Genomic DNA, 26,472 nt, shown 5'->3' with positions numbered 1-26,472 from the left:
TGGAGATGCAGAGGTTCGTGCACATCTGTCCTGCTTTTTTTTTTTTTTTTTTGACACACATGGACTCAGAGAGAGAGAGAGAGAGAGAGAGAGAGAGAGAGAGAGAGAGAGAGAGAGAGAGATTTAACAGCGCCCTGACTTGTAATGAGGTCAAATCAGCTAACTGGTTCCTCATGTGAAAATGAAGAGATCCCTGCACAGTTTGGGATTTGTCTTGATTTGTGTGTGCAAACAATTTCTATGTGAACAGAAGCAAATGGCAATGTGTTAATGAATTTAAAACCTTATTTTTTTTCTGAATAATCTCAATCAGGAGTCACCGCGCCACATAAACTGTACTGACAGTTGGAAAACCCACAACTATGGAAAAGAGTTTTATTGCCATTTAATAAAATAATCCGTGAATGTTTAACCTAAATGCAATACAGACAATCAGGTTCTCAAGGAAAGTCTTTGATATAAAAATGAACACGTTATATTTATATAATTTGATCATATCTTGTTTTGGGCCACCGCTGAGTGTGACTCACGGAAATGGCCTTTTCAATATAAATACATTACAAAAAATAGGTAAAAATTAGCTTTACATACAATTATACAGCCTGGAAGCTCTTTACACACTTATTACAAAATGAGCTTTCGGTGCATTCATGCTCTTCCAGTCCACATCCATCAGATCAAATTAAATGGTCGAAAGAGATTCAGAAAAGTGTGCGGACAACGATCAGGTTCAGGCACATGAATCAGGGATTATTAGTGCACGCAGCCCTTCTCTGTAACTGACCAACAAATGAAACCTGTAATGCCTTATGTCTGAGAAAATAACTGCAAAATGTACTTTTTCATGCAGGAAGATAATCCTTCATTTAGTGTATACTGAATACATAACAAAAATGCTTCTTTTCATGTTGATGTGCTTTGAAAATAATTAATTTGCTCTGTAAAAAAAAACAGTTTCACTTGTTGAAAGTGCATAAAAAAGAAAAGATCATTTCATGGATCATTAAAAATGATTTTAAAAAGTAATGAAATTATTACCAATGACTTTGGCTTACAATTAGTTATATGTTTCCCTTCAATTATAATATTTAAATTGTTCTGAGCAAATGTTAGCTTTGAGTAAATTCAAATTTCTAACCTAAATACCTGCCACAGTCGACATTAGTTTATCATATATGGTCTGCTAGTATCAAAAAATGTTAATATTTGTACAAAGTATGAAAATAAATTTGTTAAAATGTGAAAAACCTTATTTCCAAAACCATTTGGTTTCTACAAAGGTTAGTAATACAAGTGTTTCAATCTGCCTTTTTGAACTGTTCTCAGCTCTTTCGTCCATTTAGCAAAAGTGTTTTAAGGAACCAGATTTAGTTTCGTTAGCATCTTTCTTGTCCGTTGCCTGGAAGTGAGATATTTTGCTCCAGACACATATGTCACTGTACAAATGTTGTGGGTTTGTGTGAATAAAATATATTAATATAAACATGTGTCAACTGTAGTAAAATAATTTGAATTAATGTTGCTGTTTAGCAAACTTACTAGCTAGCTTTCAAGCTAACAGAGGACAGTGAAGCTGTGCAGTCATATGATGAAGGAACAAACAAAGCTGATATTGTGCAATAAATTTAACTTAAATCAAAAATAAGAATTTGATATTCATGAAAGTGTCACGTAGTTGAGATGATGTTTAGTTGAACAAGACGCTACACACTGCAAATAATGTGACGTTTTGCCTGAATTGACGCACGTAAGCCTTTAAAAATGTGAGTGCACCATTTTTTTGGTATATGACAACCAGTTTTACCTCCGCCTGCTCCCTTGAAGGTCGTGACTGTGCGACATAATTGATATCTGGGTTGTTTCATTTGTACGGAGGCTGTGAGTTACCCAAAAATATTGCATACTTCATCGGCATCTGCTAAAATATATTTTAAAAATCTAATCTCTTTGACCATGAGTTGTTTTGATTCATATTCTCTGCTGTAAACAAAACAGACAAAAACATGACAGTCACTCTCCACACAATCAAAGAAAAGTTTCCTCGTAGTTTTCTCCAGGCTCCCCGAGTTCGGAGTCTCTGGATATTGATCTGACCACCGCAGTGGGGGCGAGAGAGGCCGCCCTGGTCACACTGTCATAGGAAGGTGGTGAGGACATTAGCGTCTCCTCTGTTAACGGTACATCCTCCGTCCCGACAGGCCCGTAGTGCTGTATCATGGTGGCTATCAGGCCTTCCCTTTCTGGGGCGTTCTCCACATCCACTACAGTCTCGTAGTTTATCTGTCTGTAGAGGTACGACGCCTGCTTCATCTGCCGGCGCACCAGATGCCTCCGGTAACACCTCTGGATGATGATCGCCGACACCTCCTCCAGTTTGCGGCGCAGCGTGGAGGTGATGGGCTCGTGGGACATTTTCGAGGGGTTCGTCATCATGAACTTCTCCTCCATTTGCTGCTTGAGGGCGTCCATTTCACCCGACTCTCCCAGGACACGCTTTGTGAAGGCAAACAAGATGTCCAGGCAGTGGATCCGATCCCCGCTGACCATGGGAAGGTCCATGGCGATCAGCTTGATCTTGTTGGGCTTTGCGATGCGCAGCGGCTCCGACAGGGTGTCGGCGAAGCTCGACAGCATGGAGAATTCAATGAACTGTGTGGCCTCGGAATCAAACTTCTCCCAAACCTCGTAAAACATCTCGAAGTCGTCCTCGCTCAGCGGCTCTGTGCTCTCCTCTGTGGCAACGCTGAAGTTCTCCAGGATGATAGCTATATACATATTTACCACAATGAGGAAAGAAATGATAATGTAACTGACAAAGAATGCTATTCCCACTGAGGGGCTGCCACAGTTTCCCCGGGTGTTCGTGCCAGTATTGACAAAGTTAAGGTCACACTCGTCTGGGGAGCTGGACATTATGGGGCTCAGCAGGTTGTCCCAGCCTGCCGAGGTGCTGATCTGAAAAAGGCAGATCATGCTATTCCCAAAGGTCTCAAAGTTAAACATGTCGTCCACCCCGTCTTGTTTTTTCACGTAGGCAAAGTTCGCCATACCGAAGATAGCATAGATGAACATGACGAGGAAAAGCAGGAGGCCGATGTTGAACAGTGCGGGCATGGACATCATTAAGGCAAACAGTAAAGTCCTTATTCCTTTGGCTGCACGTATGAGTCGAAGCACGCGTCCTATCCTTGCCAGTCTGATGACTCGAAACAGGGTTGGAGACACAAAGTACTTCTCGATGATGTCCGCAAGAACAATCCCTGAAAACAAAAACATGACAAAATTAGGTTTGTTTAACTGGACAGGGAGGCACTTAAATCATTTTTATATCAAACATGGATCACATTTTTAAATTTGTAATATAGGCCACTTGTAGTGATGAACCCAGAAAACCTTCACCTGACTGCGGTTCTGTTCAGCTCAACGGAGCTTCTTGAAGTGTGTTGGTTGTGGAAACTCTCTGTCCACCACATGATGGACACACAAAGTTAACTGTAATATAGTAAAGGCATCTGATTGCTAGTATTTATTTTTTTGTTGCTGTTTTGCCTTTATTTGACAGGAAAGTCAAGACAGAGACAGGAAAGTAGGGGATAAGAATGGGGGAAGGACCTGCAGGAAACGGCCATGAGCGGGACTCGAACCCATGACCTCTGCATGGACTATATGAAGCCACTTCAGGAGATAACGAAAATGAACGTTTTGAGTGTCTTGTCCATCCCAGATGTTCATTCCGCAAAACTTGCGGCCGGGAGACTTTGTTGGGCCTTTGTTGGGACAGTGAACGGCACTGGAATTGCGGCGTTCGGTTGTGATGTGGACATACCACACCAACACGGAGTCCGATCGGAGACTACACGGGCAGTATCTCAAGAGAGAAGGAAGCGCAAACGGTACGAATGTAAACACAGGAGGAGGAAGAGAGCTGGGATCCATGCTAAAGGCTTAAGGCTAACCCCTCCAGACCAGCAGGATCGTCCTCCTACTCTCCAATGTCCGCTCCCTCCACAACAAGCTGGACAAGCTACCTTTGCTGAGAGAAGCCCTCAGAGAGTGGAGGGACTGCTGTGTGTTTGCTTTAACAGAAACATGGCTCCATGACAGCATCCCAGACAGACATACAGCTGGAGGAGATGCAGACAGACGGACAGCTAGCTCTGGGCAGCATCTGCGGCTTCACCATCGTCACACCATCGTGTGTGTCTTTGTGTCCCTGAAGACCTAGCAGGACCTGAAGAGGTTCGCCATGTTCAACGAATGGCGGCGTGCATAGACGCAGCGCCCCCTTCAGGAGACAGCGACAGCCAACGTTTAGTGCCTTATCCCAGATGTTCATTCTGCAAAACTTGCTGATTGAATAATCCTGAATCCTTTTATCTTGCCTGTACTACTGTGTATATACAGCAAAATGACAGTAAACCTGATTTGATTTTGATTATAGCCCTTGAACATAGGACGCCAGCTCAATCAGTTGAGCTATCGCGGTGCCCCAGGAATCTGATTGCTAACATGTTCTCAATAACAGTAAACTGACAAAAGGTGTTTCCTTGACAATGTTGTACTTACAGCTCCAAATCCTTACAGGCAGCTTTAATTCTTTTAGACGTACTGTAATTTGATTGACCAATTTGTCAATCATGACATAACTTCAGTGTGACGAATGCAGTCATTTAAACAAAACAATCCACTCTTTTTTTTTCAGCATGTCGTTTCTTACCCACAATTGAGAGAACTATCACCACAAAATCGAAAATGTTCCATGCAACTGTGAAGAAATAACAGCGAAGGGCGAAGATCTTGATCAGGCATTCGGTGGTGAAGAACACGATGAAGACCAGATTGATCTTGTTGAGGACGGACTCTGTTTGATCGGACTGCTCGTCGGTTTCCACCATCATCGTCACCATGTTGACGATGATGAGCATCATGATCATGATGTCGAAGGCTTGCTTGGACACCAGATCGAAGAAGAAGGCTTGGAGAATGTTCTAGGGTTGGGAGACAGAAACAGGAATTCAGTCAAGAGGGGAAACAGTAATTATATGATATTTTATTAACAGTGTTTGCGTGTAATAGTCGGGAGGTAAGAGTTTTTTCGAACTCAACCCACAGACGTTTAACCGGATTGAAGTTTGGGAAGTTTGAAGACCATCCCTGAACAATGTTTGAAGGGTGGCTAAAAGAGGCCACCGTCATCAGGGAATACTGTCGACATGAAGGGGTGGTAGAGGTCTACAACAATATTGGAGTTCATCCACATAAATGCCAGGACCCAAGACTTCCCAGTAGATCATTGCTCAAAGTACAGGAGTCTAAATGTGTTGATGATTAACAATCAAAATGCAAAGACTTGAGTTCATAGTAAATCAACATGTACATTGATTTAGAAAGAAGTATTTGAAGAGTTTATTTGCAAAAACAGATAACTCCATCTTCACCAACCTTCAGAAAACCCAGTTTTCCATCGTCCATATGAGACAATATCAAGCAAACTTAAGTTATCTCTGTTTTTGTCATTTCTACTGAGTCAAATCCACTTAGCTTCAGATTGATTGATATTATCTCAAGCAAACAACAAAAAACAAGTTTTCTGAGAATCTACAAAAATTGAGTTATCTGTTTTTTGCAAATGAACTCTTCATTTACAGTCATGTAGTTAGATAACTTTATTTTTTGTACTTGAGGTGTGATCATCACTTCACAGCAATGGTGCATGCACATTTATTATTTGTAGAGCTGTGGGGATAGTGGGTGTGGCTCGGCACTTTGGCAGTTGGGCATGGAGAGTGGAGCCTGGCTAAGTTGGGAGTTCCAGATACTTATATCTTTAAGGAGCCATTAACACCTGAGTTTTCAGAAACTGTCAGTCAGAACTGATGAAGCCTCTTGGATGAGAGGTGAAACATCTTCAAGGAACTCAAGCAAGTCCAGTTGCTACGATTAAACTATAAGAATAACCATGACCTGGATGACTGAGAATCTTCACAGACATCCATTAGAGGCACTTTTGGTGGTAGAAATAGTCAGTATGGGCGCTGTAAATGGTGTGCAACCCCAAACCCATCAAACTGTGATACACTGTGTGTTACGACAGTTTTGTATCATCGCAGCGTTAATGTTTTCAGCTGTCTTCAGTAGCTCTTCTGTGGGATTGGACCACATGGGCCGGCATGCAGCAACCCAGTGAGCGTCCATGACCCTGTTTCTGGTTTACTGGTTGGCCTTCACTGGACCACTTCTGTGCAGGTACACACCACTACATACTGGGAACACCCCACAAGTCCTGCTCTTCTGACCCAGTCGTCTAGCCGTCACAATTTGGTCCTCATCAAAGTCGCTCAGATCCTCACGCTGCCTATTTTTCCTGCGTCCAACTCATCAACTCTACGAACCGACTGTTCACTTGGTGCCTAACATATCACACCCACTGACAGGTGCCATTACAATCAGATAGTCAGCGTTACCTGTCAGTGGTTTTAGTGCTGTGGCTGATAGACATACGCCAAAATATGAAAACTTTAGGGAATATGCAATTATTTAAAAAAATGTTTTTTTTATTGGTGACTTGTGTTACTTTACCGATGGCCTTGGTATTGGCTTCTGAGGCTTTTTAGATCCTAACTTCTTCATGGCGTTGTAGTACTTCTTCTGTTCTTCAGTCATGAAGATGTCTTGTCCACCTAAGTATAAAAGAAAAATATCTCACATTATTTTTACACAAGTATTTACATTCCTTTTAGTAAATGACTAACAGGAAGAGGTAAAACCATCACCATTTGTTTTCTAAAGAACTGGGTCATTTAGTATTAGAACACAATTCTCTATAATAAGTTTTGTTTTAGAACTAAATTAGCTAAGTATTCACAAAGGACAGCATTTCTTTTATAGTGGAACAAGAGTTGCTGCTAAATTTAAATATGTCTCGTACAGATTCACATAATTGTAAATGAGTGAACCAGGCCTGTCATCCGGGTTTTTAATACTTATCTTTCTTTTCTGCTGATTGAAATTGTCAATGATGACACCAATGAAGAGGTTGAGGGTGAAAAAGGAGCCGAATATGATGAAGACCACGAAGTAGAGGTACATGTAGAGGTTGATTTCTCTGACGGGTTGTTCCTCCACCTGAAAACAGACAGTTTTATACGTCTGCTGGTTGCTGTAACGTTCACAACGTCTGTTATAGAAGTAGACGGATATACTTACTCCTCTGGAATCGACAGCTGCGTGCATTATTTCCATCCATCCTTTAAACGTAGCCTGTGACAAGATGCAACGTAACACAAAATTACTGCCTTGGCACTCGAAAAACCTACATTTCTGAACCGTTGTAAATGTCACATCAATTCTTTCTGCGTCCGTGATGCCAGAAGAACCTCGACATGGGAATGAGCCTATATTAATTTATTAAAGACTGTCTTAATACTTTAGTAGATACATAGTAGAACATTCACACAAACTTCAGTGGTTTCATCAAGTTGAGTATCTAGAGACTCAATATGCCTTTCATTTCTTAAAGCAAGTTAAAGCTGTGAATTGACACAGAAGTCAGAAAAGGAACAAAAAGCTAATCTAACTGGCATCCCTTAAGAGATCAGAACAGGGAGAAGCTTTTGGACTACATTGGTGTTTCCTGGCAACAGCAACCTGCCTGATGGACATTTATTTTGGACAGATGAGAAAAAATACCAGAAAAACTCACCACTTGCAGAAGGGAAAGGTAGCCAAGTCCTACATTGTCAAAGTTGACCTTCACTTTTGTCCAGTAGAACTGGGTGTCATTCATGGAGAGGCACTCAGACTTGTTGTTGACAATAGAGACACTGTGGATGAAGCCTGTTCTGTTCACACACTTCCCGAATTTGCCAGCAAACAGATTGACTCCCATGATGCTGAAGATGAGCCAGAAGATGAGACACACCAGCAGCACGTTCATGATGGAGGGAATGGCTCCTATGAGAGCGTTCACGACCACCTGACGAACAACAAGCAAAAATTCCAGTCTTAGACAAAGTACATAGTCTGTTAGTGTTGTTTTAAATCACTTACCTGGATTTCTTTAGCGATCCATTGCACATCAGTTTGATAATAAGGTACTAGTGTTCTTGGTAGGAAATGAGCTGATAGTTGACTAAATAAAGTTGTCTTACCCAAATTTATCTCAAGACAACTGCTTCATGCTGATGTAAATGTAGGTTTGTGTCAACTGAGTGCCTTCAACTTGAAGCACAGCTGAACATTTAGAAAACGTTCTACAGAAATCATCCAAATGTTAAGGTGAGTTTAGTCAGGGGCAAATATGTCGTTACCATTTACCATTTTGTACTTGAATGAAATGCTAACATTAGCATGCTAACATGCAGACAATGACAGCATTTACTAATAAACCAAAGAACTTTGACCTGATGATCGCACTGAATGAAAAGTCAAAGGACCACCAAACATCCTGCAGGACTGGAGTTTCACAGTCATTCAATCTGAGTTGACAATTAATTAGTATACAAATAATCTCAATTAACAGTTTCATTGTGTTTCTCTGGTCATGTTATGCCTCTGTTACTTTCACATTAGTTCAATTAAAGCCTTTGCCTGTAACCTTTTTGCTGCAAATCCAACAAATACCCTCCTGGACTTGTGTTGTGGTGTTTGAATGTTAGATATTAGTTAAGCACATCAAGAGAAACAACTGGTCACAGAACGTTGCACAAAAGGTGGAAAATTATGTCGAAATAGCAATTGAAATATGAGATTTCTCTTTGTTTCATCCAACTGTTTTTGTGCAGGTGAATCATAACGACAAACTAAATTTCATGGCGGTTTATCCTCTAGTTGTTAATATGATTCATGCAAAATCAAAAAATGACGACCTAATGCTGGCGGTAGAGGAAAAGTCAGAAGGATACATCATCTGTCAGGTGTGCATGTCTGTATGAGGTTTGGTGCCAACCCATCTAGTAGATGTAGAGACATGGAGCGGGCTTAAAAGCCAACGGACCACCAAAGTCATTAAGATGTATCCTCATGGATATCTGTATGAAACTTCATAGCCATCCAGTCAGTAGTTGGACCAAATGGTGGACCAACCAGCCAACCAGTTGCGCCATTCCTTGAGCCACTTTGCTAGTGTGGCTAAAAACTATCAGCATCAGACAGTGAAACTCCTCTACCTTTAGTTTAAACTTCATTTCACGAACACATTTCAGGGGAATATTTCTTCAACTAGTAGATCAACAAACTGGAATAAAAGCAAACCCTCTTTGGTGGAGGTAGCATTCCAGAGATGAGTTAGTATGTGAGGAGAACAGAAAACGTATTTCTCACCCTCATGCCCTCAAATCTGGACAGAGCTCGGAGAGGTCTCAAAGCCCGGAGGGTCCTCAGGGACTTGATGGCCGCAAAGTCTGAATATCCCAGTGAGTTTGCTACCAGGCTGATCAAGGACACCTATTTGGAGCACAGACAGACAAGTGAACTGTGAGAATCACAACATTTCAGGTGGGTAGCCCAGTTTTCAGTCATGTTTAAACTTTTGGGAGAAGTAGATGGCAAACATCCCACTTGTGGATCTATACCTGCACAAGCCATAAAATCCCCCCAAAAAGAGCCTAGAATAAGTCTGGTCAAATAAAATAAATGTTAAAAATTAAAATTCATGAAGGAAAAATATATATAACAAATACACATTCTAAAATTTCAAATCAGACTGTGAAAAGTACTGGATGAAAAAGGTCCCGTACATGGTATTATTAAAATATTAGTCAAGGAACAAATATTCAATTATTATATTTATATAATATCTACTAAAAATACATTTTCTTACAAGATATGTAACTGACATAAAAGACAAAACAGGAAATCAGAAAAGACAGGGAAAAAAAAAACATTTAAAGAGCCATATATTTATTGAGTTTTTGTGTATTTTGGGACATTCCACAGTTAGGAACACAGAAATTTAGTGTTTGAGGTTTAGATTTGTTTTGGTTGTTGTATCATCTTTTAGCAAATTTAGACTTCCACTCTATTCTACATCCAAACAGACAAAACAAAATGGTATTCCGCTGTTGAATGACCCGTGGATGACAGCTATGAATGAAAATGGCATGAAATAAATGAAAGAAAGAAGAAACTCGTGTCATGATTTGTGATGACAAAACACAGACAAGTATGCACAAATGGACCAACAGTATCCATGCATGCATACTCAGCTATATATGCATATAAATATGTATATATATCAAATAGAGTGAGTTTTATAAAGAATTTATGTCATTGCCAAATTTGTTTTTTTCTCCCAATTTGTATCCAATTGATCCAATAAGTTAATTATCAACAATTTAGGGCTAATAAGGTCCCAATGGTCTGTATTTCTTTATAAAAGTCTATTTACAGATGTGTTTGTCCAATATATCTAAAGAAGATACTCAGAATTAATTGTCAGGACTACAGAAGTCTTTGGCTCCACAAGAGTACAGACGGAAAAATACAAGAACAAAGTAAGAGAAGGTAAGGTGGTACTTCTTTTATCGACAAAAAAGAAAGCGAGGTAGTAGCAATGGTCAGCAGGATTTGTTGTATTCTCTTCAAACAGACAGAACAAAGAACACTCAGTACATGAATTACACACAACAACAATTCAACCGGTGTGTTTCTGACGTAAAAATACGGTTTAAAATGTCTGTTCAGCGACACTGTTAAAGGTTCATTACTTTACACGGTACACCAGATCTTCTGTAGATAAGCCTCAGAGCACATGGCATTGCATTTGTTTTTGATATAAAAGCCAAGGTCTCGTCGTAACGGATTCAGAGAAGTCAGGTAGTTTTGTCGCTTTATCTTTTTTCATGCACATAAAATGCATTTGTTTGGAAACAAGACGGTGGCTTTTGATATCACAACAGAAAGCACTTACGAGTGAAGAAACACAGAAGCATTTGTGATGCAGATGCAAGTTTTCCAATCCCAGAGCCCATACTCACCTGCAGCCCGCTAACTACAACTTACCCTAACAATAGAGCGGTCTGTGGCAATCTGTGTAACAGCAGGCGAAATCACAGGAAGTCAAGTCAGGCCTCGGGCTGCTCGCCTCGGGCGCTTTGGATGACTACACACTACAGAGCCGCATCCCTTTACCAGAACAACTGCGAAACGGTGTAATGCAACTACTGTTTCAGTGTGGGACTTAGCTGCAATCTAGTAAACTGCTTTAGGTCCTAAAACAGTTGGCTAGAGTTTGTTTAAATAGGAGCAACGTTAGCACATTTCCAGCTGTTGTAAAGTCTAAATGAACTGTCAAGTGCTTTCCTGTGAATAGTAATGCACTCACCAAGCTGTGAATCCCACAAATATGAGCTACATTCAGCTACAGTTTGAGGAATTATACTTCAACCTGAAACCTCAACATGTTATTCGTAATTAACAGCATCTTCTTTTATGTAGTGCAAATAAAATCATGTGAGGTGCAGCAAAACGTTACACTTACATCCACGATGAGGAAGTCGAGCCAGCACCAGTAGTTGGTGAAATATTTCTTGAAGCCGTAAGCGATCCACTTGAGGAACATCTCCAGCACGAAGATGTAGGAGAAGACTTTGTCGGCATACTCCAACACCACCTTCACGACTTTTCTCTTCTCAATGTAGATATCTTCAAACGCCTGCGGTGTTGGAAAACACAGCATCACATCACTGCTGCTGGCTGAGCATAGAAGAAATCAATCTGTCTGGAAAGTGTTTTTTGTCAGTTATGTTTGAGACTATAAATTCACAGATTTTTCAGCCAGCTCAGTATCCCAATAAAACATGCGGTAAGTATTATCATGTAATGAAATGAAAATGATTCAATAATTAATCACTAATCTGAACCAAAATCAGACACTGAAATGCAGAAAACAAAAATCCTACTGCGTGGTCTGAGAGATTTATTTTACTTTCAGAGTATTTAGTGTAGAAATAAAAACTGTTTTGAGACTAACAGCTAAGGCAAAATGTTTACTGCTTCAATGATTTTACGTTTTTATGATGCTCTTTTAAAGTTACCAAGTGCATTAAAAACTTTCAGGAATTAAATCTCACTATAGCAGATTCATTGGAAGAGATGGAGTCTGTCACCCCACCAGTTTAGCATATAATGCAGCGTTAGTTTATCATTTTATTTCAGTGATAACAGCCTCACTTTCTTTGACCATTCCCCCCATAAACTGTAAACAAAGAAGCACGCCGCGACTGTACTACCAGTCTTAACTTTGGCATTAGTCTTTTAAAACCGAACACAACCAGTGAGGGGTGGACCTGACTGGCGAACCCAATGACCCTACGCACTGTAATACGGTACCGGCCTGTCAATCACAAGACAACCCCACCCCAAAACTGCTTTTTAGCACACTGAATTTGACAAAAGTACACTGGATTAGAATCACTGACATTTATCTTAAGTCACTCAGCTTTTCCCACTGCTGCTGACTCACACTGAAGCATCAGAAAACTACTTGTGCTGTGTGCAGACTTAAATCAGATGCATCTTCTTGTAGCATGATTTTAAAAAAAGGCACTAATTACTAACGAACATCTTTATTAAAAGAACATGAGTTTGCTTGACGGTGTTGTAAAAGGACACACCACACTCCTGACCACTAACTGCTCACTGACTGTCTGTTACGCTTTGAATTCTGGGACCAGAGGATGTTAAAACCCCCCCTACTGTTAAAACCGTGGAACGTTGGCTTTCCCAAACTAACCACCGCTGAAGTCTGAAGGATTCTGACTGTAAATAGTGTCTGTCATTGTTTTAACGCTGTGGTGGCAGCTTGCAGTCTTACCAGAGCCCCGCTGCTGAGCAGGATCATGAAGATGATGAAGGTCTCAAACCAGCTGTGCTCCACGATCTGGTAACAGGTCTTCCTCAGCCTCCACCACATCTGGCCCAGACCTTGGGTGGTGTCGATGTTGCAGCACTGACAGTGCCTCATGCAAACTAATGATGGTGTGAAAACACATCACATGAAACAACAACATGAAAGAAAAACATTGTGAACTAAAACTTTGCATCAGTTCTGCAGAAACTTTCTACTCACAGTCTGGGAAACACTCCTCTGGCTCCATGCTCTCATCATCCAGTTCTGATAAGTTATCTTCCTCTTCTCCAGGCCTCCTAAGATCCACCGTGCTGCCTTCTGACAGGCTGACCTTCTCCTGAGAAGTGAATTTGCAGTGTTACAAATCAGTTTCCACTAATCGTGGACCAGACTGCTAACCAGACGTGTCTCCTGCACATAGAAACAGTGAACAGACAATGCTCACACATCTACGGCACAGAATATTGCCCGACATAAAAAGACAAACAATTAGTTTGTTTTTATAATTAACAGGATGCTTTTCAAAGCGTGCCCTGACATTGCTCAGGTTTGACACAAACTGAGCAGTGCAGCAGTCGTTTTCTACGCTGTGTGAGTCAGTGTGGGTTTAGTCCATCAAAGCCAGCTAACCTTGCTGTACTGCCTTGCCTTTCAATCTCTTCTGAGCCTTAATACAATTTTGATGAGATTTTCTTGTGTTATAACAGCAACATATTTCCTGTGATTTATAGGACACAGGTGCAGCTTCAATCCTGTAAAATGATATGAAGTCTAATCCAGCATTAAAGAGCATCCACAGGACCTGCAGACAAGATTACTAGTCTTCGTGTTTAAAGACGGGGCAGAGAGAGAGCATGCACTGATGTCAGTTTAACATGCAAACATTACATATAACATCGGGATTTAAACGTGAACATGACTTAAAGTAAAGTGAACAACAGTTTCCTCTGTTCCTACATGTCAAATGTATCCTTCTTTAACACCGAGCAGCTGCTGATGCTCAGTTAAGCTGATGGCGGGTTGGAGGAGGTTTTTCTTTTTTCATTTCCATTTTCCCTGATGCCTAATTCTGGTGTGGTGTGGAGCAGAGCACAGGAGGGATGGAGGAAGAGAGAGCGCCAGCCTGCAGGCCGCTCAGCTCAGCCTGGAGCTGCATGGCACTGCTCAGCTGTGTCAGATTAATCTGCTCTGCAGGGCCTGGCTCCACATCTGGCCTGCTCCTGTCTGTCTGCCAGGCAGGACAGCAGCGACACACCCTCCACCTCAACAAACACCCGACCCACGGGACACTCTGTGGACGTTCACTCTAAAGCTTTCGAATGAAAGCTGCAGACCTCCAAATCTATGCAACAACAAAAGTGTAACTTTACAGTGACTGCAAGTCTTATCGGCCTTGCCAAAGAGCTTGTCCGCCACATAACCCCTTATAAAACCATAACATAGCATTTGTTTTACTCTTCTTGTTTTTGTACGGATTAAGTCTTATCCTAGCGACTGACAGAGCAATACTTGCTGTCATATCTCGCAGCTGTTTGATTCTATCGTTCCAATGTTTCATAACTTTGTCAACCATTTTTTTCCTAAAGACTTTAATCATTTTTTCCTCTTTCTGGTTAGGTTGTGTTTAGCTTAGTGCTTTTTAAAATACTAAGGTTTGGGGTCATGGGGTCAAAAACACCCAATGTAATTTTAATATATGGAACTATTTACTGAGTTTGTGTTTGTCAAGAGTCCTGATTTCAATGATCACACAGAATCAGATGGACTCAGATGGACACAGATTACTGCTCTACCTAAAATAATATGAAGTTCAAAGTCAGAAATACAATAAATAATTTAATGATGATATGTTTCATGACTATCACACTAAATGTTTATATGTCTATTGTACCAGATAAGACTTAGTGTGTCATGCATATGATTGACATGCAATCAGATCATGACATTGTGTAACTCTGGGGGGGAAAAGTACAAATATAACCAGTTTTGAGCCAACAGGGGGAAGGTGGGAGAACGGACGGGTATGCAAAGATTAATATTGAAAGAGGTTTACTTTGTTTCTTGGAGCTGAAAGGTGTGTCTGACTGTAATAAATCTGGACTCTAGCTCTACAACATAGTTTAAGATGGCATTAGTTTCCCTTTTTTAAGCTAAAAATGGCAAGTAGATCAAGATGGTCCAGGTCTGGTGAAAGTTTGTGAAATGACACCAGAGTGGAAGGATGCTAAAGAAGCTTTAAGCTGCTAATGTGGTTTGAATTTGGGATAAAAGCCGCAATTTGTATTTTATTCTAGTTACAAAACTTATATTACCAAAAACTCTGATGCTAGTTTCTTGTTGTAGTTTATTCTTGGGCTCCTCAGAGACCCCAGTAAATAATCTGTGTGTGGTAAATGTGCTGATTTGATGAGGGGAGACAGCAGTGGAGTGACATGCAGTCAGGTCCAGATGGCTTTGAATCAAACTGGGGACTCTCTGCAGATGGTACTGGTGGTATGAGCTGTACTCATTCGTCTGCCTCTAAAGCTGTATCTTTAACTGTGGTCTGCTCAGTCATGATGGCCTGTGAGCTGAATGTCTAATACAGCGCAAATAATAACACTAACAAGCCAAATAATAATGCTATTAGAAGCTAAGCTGCCTCAGTCAGACTCGGGATGTTTGACACAGTGGACCCCAGCTGACATATAAAATGAGTTAATGTAGTCGTATTTGTAAGTTATTATCATTAGGCTTGTTTTTATGTGTTTGTTGTCCCAACTTTACTCTATTGACATCCCCCTCATTCTCCTGTTCGTCTTCTTGCTCCTGTTGTGCTGGGATAAACGGCGCATGTTTCATCAACTCTGCTGTCAAACACTTACATGGGTGTGTGGAGATTTTTAACACTGGTACAGCCCCAAAATTTACAGGCCGTTTCCACAGCAAGCATTTTGTACAGTAGAGAAACACGGAGGAGTAACATTAATGATGGCTTTGTTCTGTTCAAATGTTGTGTGAGCCATGACAGCCTGATGATGAGTCCGATATCCGCCATCATGTCATGTCCATCAAGTTTTTGTTTTATGTTTGCACATTTCATGTTTTGTCTTTCCTGTTTTATTTTGTAATCACTAACCTGTTGTCTCTGTTTTAGGTTCACTTCCTGCACGCCCTGCCCCGTCTCGTCACACCTGCTCCCTGATTGTTTCCCATCCTCCCTCATTACCTCTTGTACTCTACCCTGTGTGTCTCACAGTCTCGTTGCCAGTTCGTTGTACTTCCCGGTCCTGGTCCCAGTGTTTCATAGTCAAGTCATAGTCTGTTTTGTGTACGACCTCGTTTTCTGCCTTTGCCTTTTTGCCTCTCGTCTTTGGAACCCTCTGCCTTACTGATTGATCACCTATGTGCCGAACCCTGCCTGGTAATAAACCTGCTTTTCTGCCCGAATCTGATTGTGTTGTGCAATTGTGTCCACCTGTTCTGTGCTCAGGGAGTTCTTGACACATCATGAATTATTTAAATATTTCTAATTAATTAAGTTGCTTAAACCTGTGGTTTCCCTGCTCCAAAATGTTAAACTGATTCCTGTGAATCTGGCCGATTATGACACCTTTTTTTAAGTGGAGTGCAACTTTTTGAAAACCTCAGATTTACCGACTATCTGACAGAGATTAAGATTCAAAGCGGGAGGCTGGGTGGCTGAACACAACAATTTACCACCAACATTATCTGATGACATTGCAGAGATAACGTTCTCTGTCGTTGTTATCCTTTCCTTTTACAGCTCAGCATTCTGAGAAACCTTTGGCCAGATGTTCCCTGGCTGACTAGACTTTTAACTCTTAATAACTTGCTTGAACTGAAACAAAACATCTGGATGCCCAAGTTATATTTGTCTCACCGAGGCACCAGTCTCTGAGTTCACCCTGTCTGCTTCATAGATTATCCCCTTATGTGTGCGGAAAGTCGGGACGTCCGTGTCCTGTCCACAGCCCGTCCCCACCTCTAATACCGAGTCTTTATTAACGCCGCCACTGTGTTCTTACATCTGTCTTGTGCAGCAAATAATGTTTAAGGAAATAAAAAACTGATTAGATTCTACAACTTGACTAATATTATTTTAACTTCAATTTGAAGCTAGGCATCAAAACAAACAGAGTCGAGGTTTCTAAAAGAGTTATCTGCTGGCAGTATGTCAGTTACAGAGACAGCAAACAACCTGCCATTTTCGGAAATAATATAATCCTAGTATCTGCACTAAACTACTGTTTTTTTGGGTAAGATCTTCATTCTTATATTTGTGAGCAACATGCTAAACAAAAACCTGGGAAACACTGTGTGTCTACATTGAGGTGAATCTTCAGTCAACAGGTCACAGAACATAAACTAGGTTCTTAATAGGTAGCGTTCAGTCAGGACGTAGCAGCGAACTGAAACCTCGACAGTCCTTTAATTTGGGGCACAGCAGAGAAGCTGAGGAAACAAAAATCTTAACTTCGTCTACAAGTCAAACCTTAACCGTATTCAATTTATTCCAATAATAAACAATTAATTATTAAATATTCAATTGGTTATCACAGTCTGTGTTTTTATTTTCAGCCGACTGCTTGGGAAGTAAGTCCCAGTAACTACAATTTGTTGACATGTCAAATCAGGTGTAAGATTCTCATACGATTTTTCTTTCCCATTTCTCAAATTTTTTTTATCTCAGCAGTAAGCAGGATAACAAACAAGTTAATTTAAAGTCACCAGAGCTTGAAAATCCACAATAAACGCAGGTGGGACATACACAGATGAGCCACAAAATCAAAACCTAATTGGTTTTAATGGACTAACCGAACCTGGGGGATAGGGCGTTGTCTGTCGCCGGACCCACCCTCTGGAACTCTACATATTCGTGACACCACAGACCCAGCAATATTCAAATCTAAATTAAAAACTCACCTGTTTCGCTCTGCTTTTCCCACCTAGGCCTTTGTCTTTCTATGTTGTCTACTTTTGTATTAGTTGCTTATTGTTGCTTATTGCTTTGAGTTCTTGAAAAGCGCATAAAATGAATTATTATCATTTATTATTAATATTGTGCAAATCCCTCTTGTACCAACACATTAGCTCTGAAACATCAACGCATGTTCTGCAGCAATGTGCAGGTCGGTGGTACCTGACAAACTAACATCCACATGAACGGCAGAACCTGAGAGTTTGTAAATGAGGTGATCAACGTTACTGCCTACACCCATCAGTGGTTTATAGTAATTGTTATATTTTAATTATTTATGAAACATTGCAGCAAATCCGTGTTTGAGTCTTTCATGCTGTGACATTTCTGACCATGTTACATCTGGCCTCATCACATAGCACGTGGTCTGTCTGAGAGAAAAACCTGCTGTGACATCTGTAAGGGAGCAGCTCAGCTTGTACTTCAGTGTTATTATGCTGGTCAATAATAATCTCCACAAGCTATGACAATAGAGAGCAGAAAAGCACAAAGTTAAGCTCCACTATTGTGCAAACACAAGTTTATAGATATGATAGACTCACCGGTTTGTTGTCTTCGTCCTCTGATGACTCTGAAATCTCCTCTTCCTCTGGAAACTCCACATCCGACTCGCCCGGCGCAATGGGAACAATGACGGTCAGGTTTGGGTTCGTCATGTAGCTGTCCTCCTCTGGTATGATGTATTTCTCTCCGTAGCGTCCACAAACTGCGCCGTTGCTTTCCACGTGATTTGCAACCAGCTTTATGGGCTGACTGACTTCTTTGGATTTCTGCTTTTGCCGCTTCAGGCCTCGATTGAAGAGGTTGAGGAAGTTGGTGCCGAGCCAGGAGACGCCCGCATTGATGCGCGCGATGGCGATCTGAATGTTGTTCAAGTCTCCGTCCTCGTCTGGAGCGGAGAGATTGTCAGAGCTGAAGGAGCTGAGCAGCAGGGCCAGAAACAGATTCAGCACCTGTGGACAGACAGTTTATGCTCAATTACATCTGAATTTAAGAAACTATCAAAGCATTGCTGCCACTTCATAGTCATTTTGCCTTTATATATCAGAAAGTACATTGTGCTTGTGTCAACTTTTATCTTTATTTCTGCACACATCACGGCATAGTTCAGCCTCTACGCTAATAATAAGTGCACCTAATGCCTGACGTGATGTCAAAATATTTTGCCAACATTAACAAATCCTGCCTTGTAATTCAGGAGGATATTCCACAAAGATATGCTGCGACACAAATGGCTTCTGGTGTTTCAGCTACCCTGAAGTCAAGTTACAAAGCATCTAACTCCCAAGTAATCTGTCCACTAGCTTAGAGAGCAGCAGCATCAGGCACAACCATGTGTGTGTGTGTGTGTATGTGGACTGTGTTCACACTCCCAGTGTGCACGGGTGATGTGCACAGTTGGTAAGGATCATCTTTAGCCACTGAGCCAGTCAGAGATGGGGAGCATGAGCAGATGATTAGTAATGAATGCCCTCCGACCTTCTCGCCCCTAAGCATCCTGGATAATCCCTTGGATAAACAGCTTTCCCACGATTCATGTGCAGAGAGGGTTTCTGTCCATTAAATTCCATAAGGAGCACTGTTGTGATCTGCTCTGTGCTCTAACTAGGTAATCGTCACTCAAAGTGTGCGTGTCGTGGTACAACAGACGCTGCTACCTGCTCTTTAGGTTGCTTTGTCATTGTTTGTTAGTGCCATCCAAAGGAGTGAGAGGAGTATTTAATTCTGCAGTGACTAAAATGATTATTCTCACCAGCTGATCATGTATGTAAATAAAGGAGCAGCATTGTTGGTGTGTTACTACAACACTATTGTTTAAAAAAAAAAGTTAGATTTCCTTATAGCCTGCTCAGAAAGAGCCTGTCTACTCACAGTGCTTTAAGTCACAATTATGCTGAAAGATGCTTCAAAATCTGACCAGATCACACACTAAATATGATGAACCTGTATTGTAAAGCCAGATACTTCTACTCTGCTTGATTTTTTCTGCTTATGTAAAACATACATGCATTCATCATTATTATAATCTGCATGGTGTCAATCGTGTTCCAAGCAAAGATTAACAAATGTTGTCGAGTTAACCAAAAAAAAAACGGTTTTAGAACATTCCTGATAGGCAGATAGGTTTCAGCGAATGGGATTAAATGTGGGACAAACTAACATTTAATGGCAGAGGGAACAGAGGGCATGCTGGGAACAGATGTTTAAACCGTATCCAACAGGAACTACACAGTTTTAAGCTTGACAGGCTTATGTAGAAGGTGCTCCTATTTTAATGTATAGTTCTATTCTTACATGTGCTTAGCGTGGGATAGAAACCACCAGCAGGTAGCACATGAGTTTTTGTTTTTTGTTGCCAAGTTGTGTTTGAGTCAGAAATCTAGACTTACTTTAGCATAAACAGAAAAAAAGCAGCTGAAAGCAAAAGATCATGCCAGTTAAATAAATATTAGATTTTACTCAGGCTGAAGCAAGATTATATAATATATGGTTTTATATATGAAGTTTCAGTGCTGGAATGATGCCGCATTTAAAGTCAAACAAGACTCACTATGGATGAGTCCTGCGGATGCTGGCTGTTTATGCTTCCGGGATTTTTTTTCATCTGTTCTCATCAACGTTAGCTTACAGGAGCCAGCTGGACAACAAAGCACCATATGGGTGGACCAATGAATATATGTATCCTTGCTATGGCACCGAGTGACAGCAGTTGTGTACAAACAGAACTGTCAAACAGATTACCCTTTTTTTCCCCCCTAGAAACAGCTGCATGCTATGATGTGCAAGCTGTATTTCCTTCTGTGTGAAAATCATACCTGGTGCAAAGGCTGGAAGGACAGCGACAGCACTCTGAGGCTGATCCTTTATGCAGTACTTCGGTCAAAATTTCACTCATAAGGCTTAGTTCATTAGCAGTGGATAAAACATTCAGCCCTGCTGGACATGAGGCTGCAGTAAAGCTGCTCCAGCGCTCAGTTTGTCTGATGTGGCTACCGTTTGCACGGCAACATGTGCAAATAATACGCGCAGTATATGACTGAGGAGGGACAACAGATGGTTTATATGTTATCCAGACATGATCTGTTTTGAAGGCTGCTAATGCTAATCTGCAAGACAGCATGAGGCTGTGAGACGAACAATACTTTGGTGATTAGTGTGTGGTGAAAAGTCCTTATTTTAAAATGCACAGAACCATGAGAGCTGGCAAAATTTGTCATGACTAACTTCAAGGATGCCCCATCATCCTAATACGCAATCAACAGTCCTCACTGGTGCAACGTAATCCCTGATTACTTGTGACATCATCATTAGGATTTAACAGCGGTTACAGTTGGTGGCACTGAAGTGCAACTGGATTTCTCTTCAGTTAGCACAGACTGCTAAAGAGAGAAAGAAAAACTGAAACCAACAATGTATTAATCCATATCTCAGTGCTTTCTGAAGTCTATAGACTATGTAAGAAATGTATTTGCTCCAACTGAAGCTGTAAAACATGAAGAACTGGAGATGAAAAATAAATAATTCTCTGATTTCTAATAGTTTTAGGACAACAGTGGAGTTCTATTGCAGAGAGGAATCAGAAATGGCCACACAGACAACACTTGTTACCAACCATAACAGTTTAGCTGGCACTGATTTTACCATGTCAGTTGGTCTCTGCGTGTGTTGTTGTGATCATGACAAAATCTACTACAGGAGGAACCACCATGAACACTGTTTTGACGGTGACAGTATGCAAAGATGGACAAACCCACTGTGACATAACCCACTGGTTTCCTTTAGAAGCTCAGTGTGGTGGCTTCAGCTGTTTCCATCTTGACAGAATCTGCCTAACTCCCGACTAATCCAAGAGTGAGCAAGGAGGTGGAGGAGAGAGGGTGGAGCTGAGGGGGGCGGTGCAATAACCTCTGGACTGTCCTCTATTTGTCACTCAGAGAGGCAATGTCGTTAATTTTGCACAACCTTACGCCTTAATACAATTTAAATGGGTCAGTTGTATAGATCTTTACACCTTGTACAGCTGTCATGAACAGAGAAAGTATCTACAGAAGCCAGAGCAGTTTTTATGTACCAGATTGTAAACATGTTGATTCCTGCTTGAGAGTTGTACATTTGTAAATGGGGGTCGATGGGGACTGACTCACTTTTGAAGCCAGCCTTAAGTGGCCGCTTGAGAAACTGCAGTTTTTGGCACTTCTGCTTTGGCTTTATTTTTTTAGCCCTGGCTGTTGCTGTGTTTTTTTCTTTTTCTTTTCTTCTTCTTTTTTTTTGTGCAGGTGTTTATATATATGTGTGTGTGTGTGTCTGTCTGTGGACAAATTTGGTCAATGTGATAGCGTCACAACCGTACAAGATTCAACCACAAATTTTACAGGTGTGTAGTAAACATCAAAATGAAAACCAGGTATTGAAGACGAGTGTAGTCCTACCAATACTCATACAACTAGTGACCAAATTGTAATGGGACCACACAGAGTACTCAGCAGTCATTACTACATTATTACATAATTACAAGGATGTTACCTATGGGCAGGACCCAAGCCTGCTTCAAACTTTTAATCTCAACTACACACATGTAAAGTTTTGTGACTGCATCTTGCACAGTTGTGACACAATTACATCAATCTGTCCGTACACAGACAGACAGACATATAAACATCTGTTAGCTGCCTTTTATACTAGTTCCTTCTACAGTATGTGTCTTTAGGATCACAGTTTATCATAATGACACACACAGAGACAGACAGACAGAATCACAAGGTGAAAACACTTCTAGCTGTTGTATCACAGCTGGTAAATACAGATTGTTTTCCAATGATGAATTATGTTAAAGAACTTACCACCAGGTTTCCTATGACCATGACCAACATGAACACCAGGATGCAGAGGGGCTGCCCAGCCACTTCCATACAGTCCCACATGGTCTCAATCCACTCGCCGCACAACACCCTGAACACGATCAGGAAGGAGTGGAAGAAGTCCTTCATGTGCCAGCGAGGCAGCTGACAGTCAATGGAGATCTTACACACACAGTCCTGATAGTTCTTCCCAAACAGCTGCATGCCAACCACGGCGAAGATGAAGACGATGATGGCCAACACCAACGTCAGGTTCCCCAGGGCGCCCACCGAGTTGCCGATGATCTTGATGAGAGTGTTGAGAGTGGGCCAGGACTTCGCCAGTTTGAAGACTCGTAACTGATGATGGGGACAAAGTGAAGAAGACACCTGATGTAAGATCTTTGCAAGAGACTCTATATTTATGTTGGAAACTAGATTCTAAGATGTTCTTGACTTCTGAACTGAATCCTTAAATCATATATGTTATTACATTTGAAATCATCAGGGGCTTTTTGCTTGATCTTTTTGGATTTAACATGAACAGAAAACTTGGATTTAGAATCGTATCTGCAAGTTTTAGATTGATACATTCATTACTTTTAGGGATTAGAAAGAAAAAAATGCCCATCCACCCACTTCTAGCACATTTTTTCGTACATTAAAATTTGAGGCCATGTTTGAGGACAATATTTCAGGAACTTTTAAAGATGAAAGCCTGAAATTTTCACTGTTATTTCTTATCATGTAATTGATTCAGAGTCTGCAAGGAAAAAAATGGAAAGTGAAAAGTGTGCCTATGACAAAAAAATATATAAAGCTTAGTCATAATTGGAGAAGAACTTTAAAACTCTGCTTCATTTGGAATATGCTACCCAGCAATAGTTTTATTTTTCTGGTACAACTTGTCATACCTGCTCAATCAGTTACGAAAATTCAACAAAAATAACTTTTTTCTCATTTTTGGGACCAAATATTTATGATAAAATTGTATTCAATGTTTTGTCTTTTTTGTATTATTGTGTCATGAAATACATGTGGTTCACAAATATCACCAGCTGACTTCTGCATTATCATTTTTTGTTAACATGTGCTTAAAGATGAGATTTTTCATGATTCACGCATCTTCTTTTTCATATTTTAACTCACCGATTGTCAGACACTATTTGATCTACTTGTAATTTCTGAATCAAAGACAGAGTAGGAAATAACAGTGAAAATTCTGAGCTTTTATCTTCAGTTCAAGAGATATTGTTGTTCAAACTGAGCCTCAATGGACTGTGAAACGTGGTGAAAGTAGGTCGGCAGGCAATAAAAAAAAAAAAACAACAAAAAAACAGTTATCTTGAAGGCATTTGATATATCAATCTAAACTTTTGCAAAATCTTTATAAATATCCATATTTCATGGCATGAAAATATCAAGCAAATTAGATCAAGGAAATTTTTTTAAAAACGTGATGATGTGAGCTGTAATGACCCGTCTGAGAGATGCTATGTGGTCAAATCCATGAGGTGTAAAGTCCTATTGTTTGGACTAATAAAAATTTGTTCAAGTCTTCATTTTTGAATAACTTATTTAAGCTCCTTCCTCTGAAAGCCTAATAAGTCACTAATAATTGTTTTAGTTATTCAAAGATTGCAAAGTCAATTAATGGAAAATAAGCACAGGTTTTCTTGACAGTACACAAGAGTGATTTCTGTTACCAGTCTGAATGATCTCAGGACAGACAGTCCCTCTACGTTGGAGAGGCCCAACTCCATCAGACTGAGACAAACGATGACGCCATCAAAGATGTTCCAGCCCTGTTGGAAGTAGTAATAAGGGTCCATGGCAATCAGCTTCAGCACCATCTCAGCTGTAAAGATCCCTGTGAAAACCTGTAAAGAAAAAAACCCACAGAGCAGGAGAAACAGTGAGAAATGAAAAAAATAACATAAAAACCTATTCAAGAGATTCAAGAGGATTATTATGTAATGCAATTCTTTAGCTGCACTTAGCTGCACGCTGAAATTGGTTATAAATTACATAAGCTCTGCAGTGCTTGTGTTATCTTTTTGTTGATTTTTTGGTTTTGTGGTACACAAACACACTGTTGTGGTTCACTGTCACCACTGTAATCACAGCTTTTCAAAGGTCCAGGTCTTGTCTTCCTTTTCTGTTAGTGCTGCGAGACTGTATTCATGTTTCACGTGCTGAAGAAAGATGTTTATAATCGACAGAAAACTCAGGTGTTGGTGACAAAAGACAGAGCTAAGTGTAGGGTGAGTACTGAACTTGAATTCATCCTGTTGTTAGAAACAGAGCTCCAAATAAATGTGAGTATCTGAGGTGTAAATGGCAAACTGTCGTCTCAAACATGTCCATTAAAACCTTAGTAAGGTGGTGATACGACACTGTCATGTTTGCATCTTGTTGTGACTGCCACCAGCAGCAAAAAATAATGTAGTTTGACATTATTTTGTGTTTAGATTGCTGAGGCAAATGTCAAAATGAAAAACATTTCAGTAAATATATTCATCTGGCAGCTGAGGTAGACCAAGCATCCTCCTGTATCGAAAATTATTTTAGAATCTGAAAAAAAAACTTTTCAAGAATATCCACTGTGAACTACTTGTTCCTTACCCTATTGAGTAAGTTCTTCACATTTTTTAAAGCATTTTTTAATCTTACCAGCTAACACACAAAATGCAAATCAACAGAAACAAACAAACAAAAAAGCAACTTGGAAAAGTTACTAAATAAGAAAATATTACTCCCAGTGTTCTTCTTTCAAGCCTTGAAGACTTTAACTCACTGGTAGAGGACTAAATCAAAATACAAATACAGGAAATCACTCTGACTCCTACTAAAAACACTCTCTCGTACTAATTATCTGAAGCAGAACCTTTCACAAAGCATTACAATAACCACATTTGACCTTCTGTCCATCAAAGCATAACCTGCTATAAAAATCCCAGCTGTCTGAATGAATGCTATTCCTGTTTCCTCTTTACTATCTTCTCGCTAATCTCCTGTGTTCATCCACCACCTAACAACACTCAGTGAAAGGCTGTTTAACGCTGGAAACCTTCCCGCTGCTATCATTCACAGTCTCTTACCAGATTGCCCACTGAGAGCATGGTGTTGAACTCATCAGTCATGGGGTAGTGCTCCAGGGCCATGAAGAGGGTGTTCAGCACAATGCAAATGGTGATGCCCAGATCCAGGAAAGGATCCATCACCATGAACTTGACGCACTCCTTCAGCTTCAGCCACCAGGGGCAGCAGTCCCAGATCAAATACTTCTTGGCGAACGTGTACCAGCAGGGATGACACTTCTGCCTCGACTCCTCCAGCTCTGCTAAGAGACATCAAGGTCAACTCTTCATCTGCAGCTGTTTCATTACATTCTTCCCTGAAGAGTTTACCTGTGCTTGATTTTCAAACACCAGTGACCAAAACCTGAAACCCAAAGATGATCAACTCAAGAATTTTACGTTAACCGCTCAGCATGAGATCTGGTTTTAATATTGGGGCCATGTCATTGCTCTCATATAGCCTTGAATATCTCTGGGTTAATATTAGCTTCTGAATTAAGTCCAACCAGTTCATTTCTTTATTAGATCACTTATATATATATCGCACTAACTAATTCACAACCAAAGACTACACATTGGGGTTAATGGACCTGCCATTTCTTGATGGTATGGCTATGTCAAGGTCACACATAGTCTCCAAACATTATTATTATTTATATCACCAAAACAGCTGTAAATGCTCCGACATGCACAATATAAAAACAGGAAAAATGATTTGATTGG

At 40.5% G+C, this 26,472-nt stretch overlaps 1 protein-coding gene across 1 annotated transcript in view; it reads right to left on the bottom strand.

Annotated features, from left to right (window-relative positions):
- Nucleotides 1-1,892: 1,892 nt before the first annotated feature.
- The window catches only part of LOC103362208 (sodium channel protein type 4 subunit alpha-like), a 49,618-nt gene continuing 25,038 nt past the window's right edge, over nucleotides 1,893-26,472 (bottom strand). Inside the window, exons 16-26 of the mRNA XM_008288500.1 lie at nucleotides 18,374-18,784; nucleotides 13,070-13,187; nucleotides 12,815-12,969; nucleotides 11,480-11,653; nucleotides 9,322-9,444; nucleotides 7,703-7,975; nucleotides 7,207-7,260; nucleotides 6,984-7,125; nucleotides 6,580-6,680; nucleotides 4,718-4,988; nucleotides 1,893-3,260 (exon numbers count right to left, since the gene is read on the bottom strand). Coding sequence (XP_008286722.1) covers nucleotides 2,026-3,260; nucleotides 4,718-4,988; nucleotides 6,580-6,680; nucleotides 6,984-7,125; nucleotides 7,207-7,260; nucleotides 7,703-7,975; nucleotides 9,322-9,444; nucleotides 11,480-11,653; nucleotides 12,815-12,969; nucleotides 13,070-13,187; nucleotides 18,374-18,784 — 3,057 coding nt within the window. The 3' untranslated portion in view covers nucleotides 1,893-2,025. The remainder of the gene's footprint in view (nucleotides 3,261-4,717; nucleotides 4,989-6,579; nucleotides 6,681-6,983; nucleotides 7,126-7,206; nucleotides 7,261-7,702; nucleotides 7,976-9,321; nucleotides 9,445-11,479; nucleotides 11,654-12,814; nucleotides 12,970-13,069; nucleotides 13,188-18,373; nucleotides 18,785-26,472) is intronic.

This window comes from Stegastes partitus, unplaced genomic scaffold (assembly GCF_000690725.1).
Source record: "Stegastes partitus isolate 25-593 unplaced genomic scaffold, Stegastes_partitus-1.0.2 Scaffold563, whole genome shotgun sequence".
NCBI lineage: Eukaryota > Metazoa > Chordata > Actinopteri > Pomacentridae > Stegastes > Stegastes partitus.
Note: the sequence above shows the minus strand (reverse complement) of the source record. Positions and strands in the feature narration are given on the sequence as shown.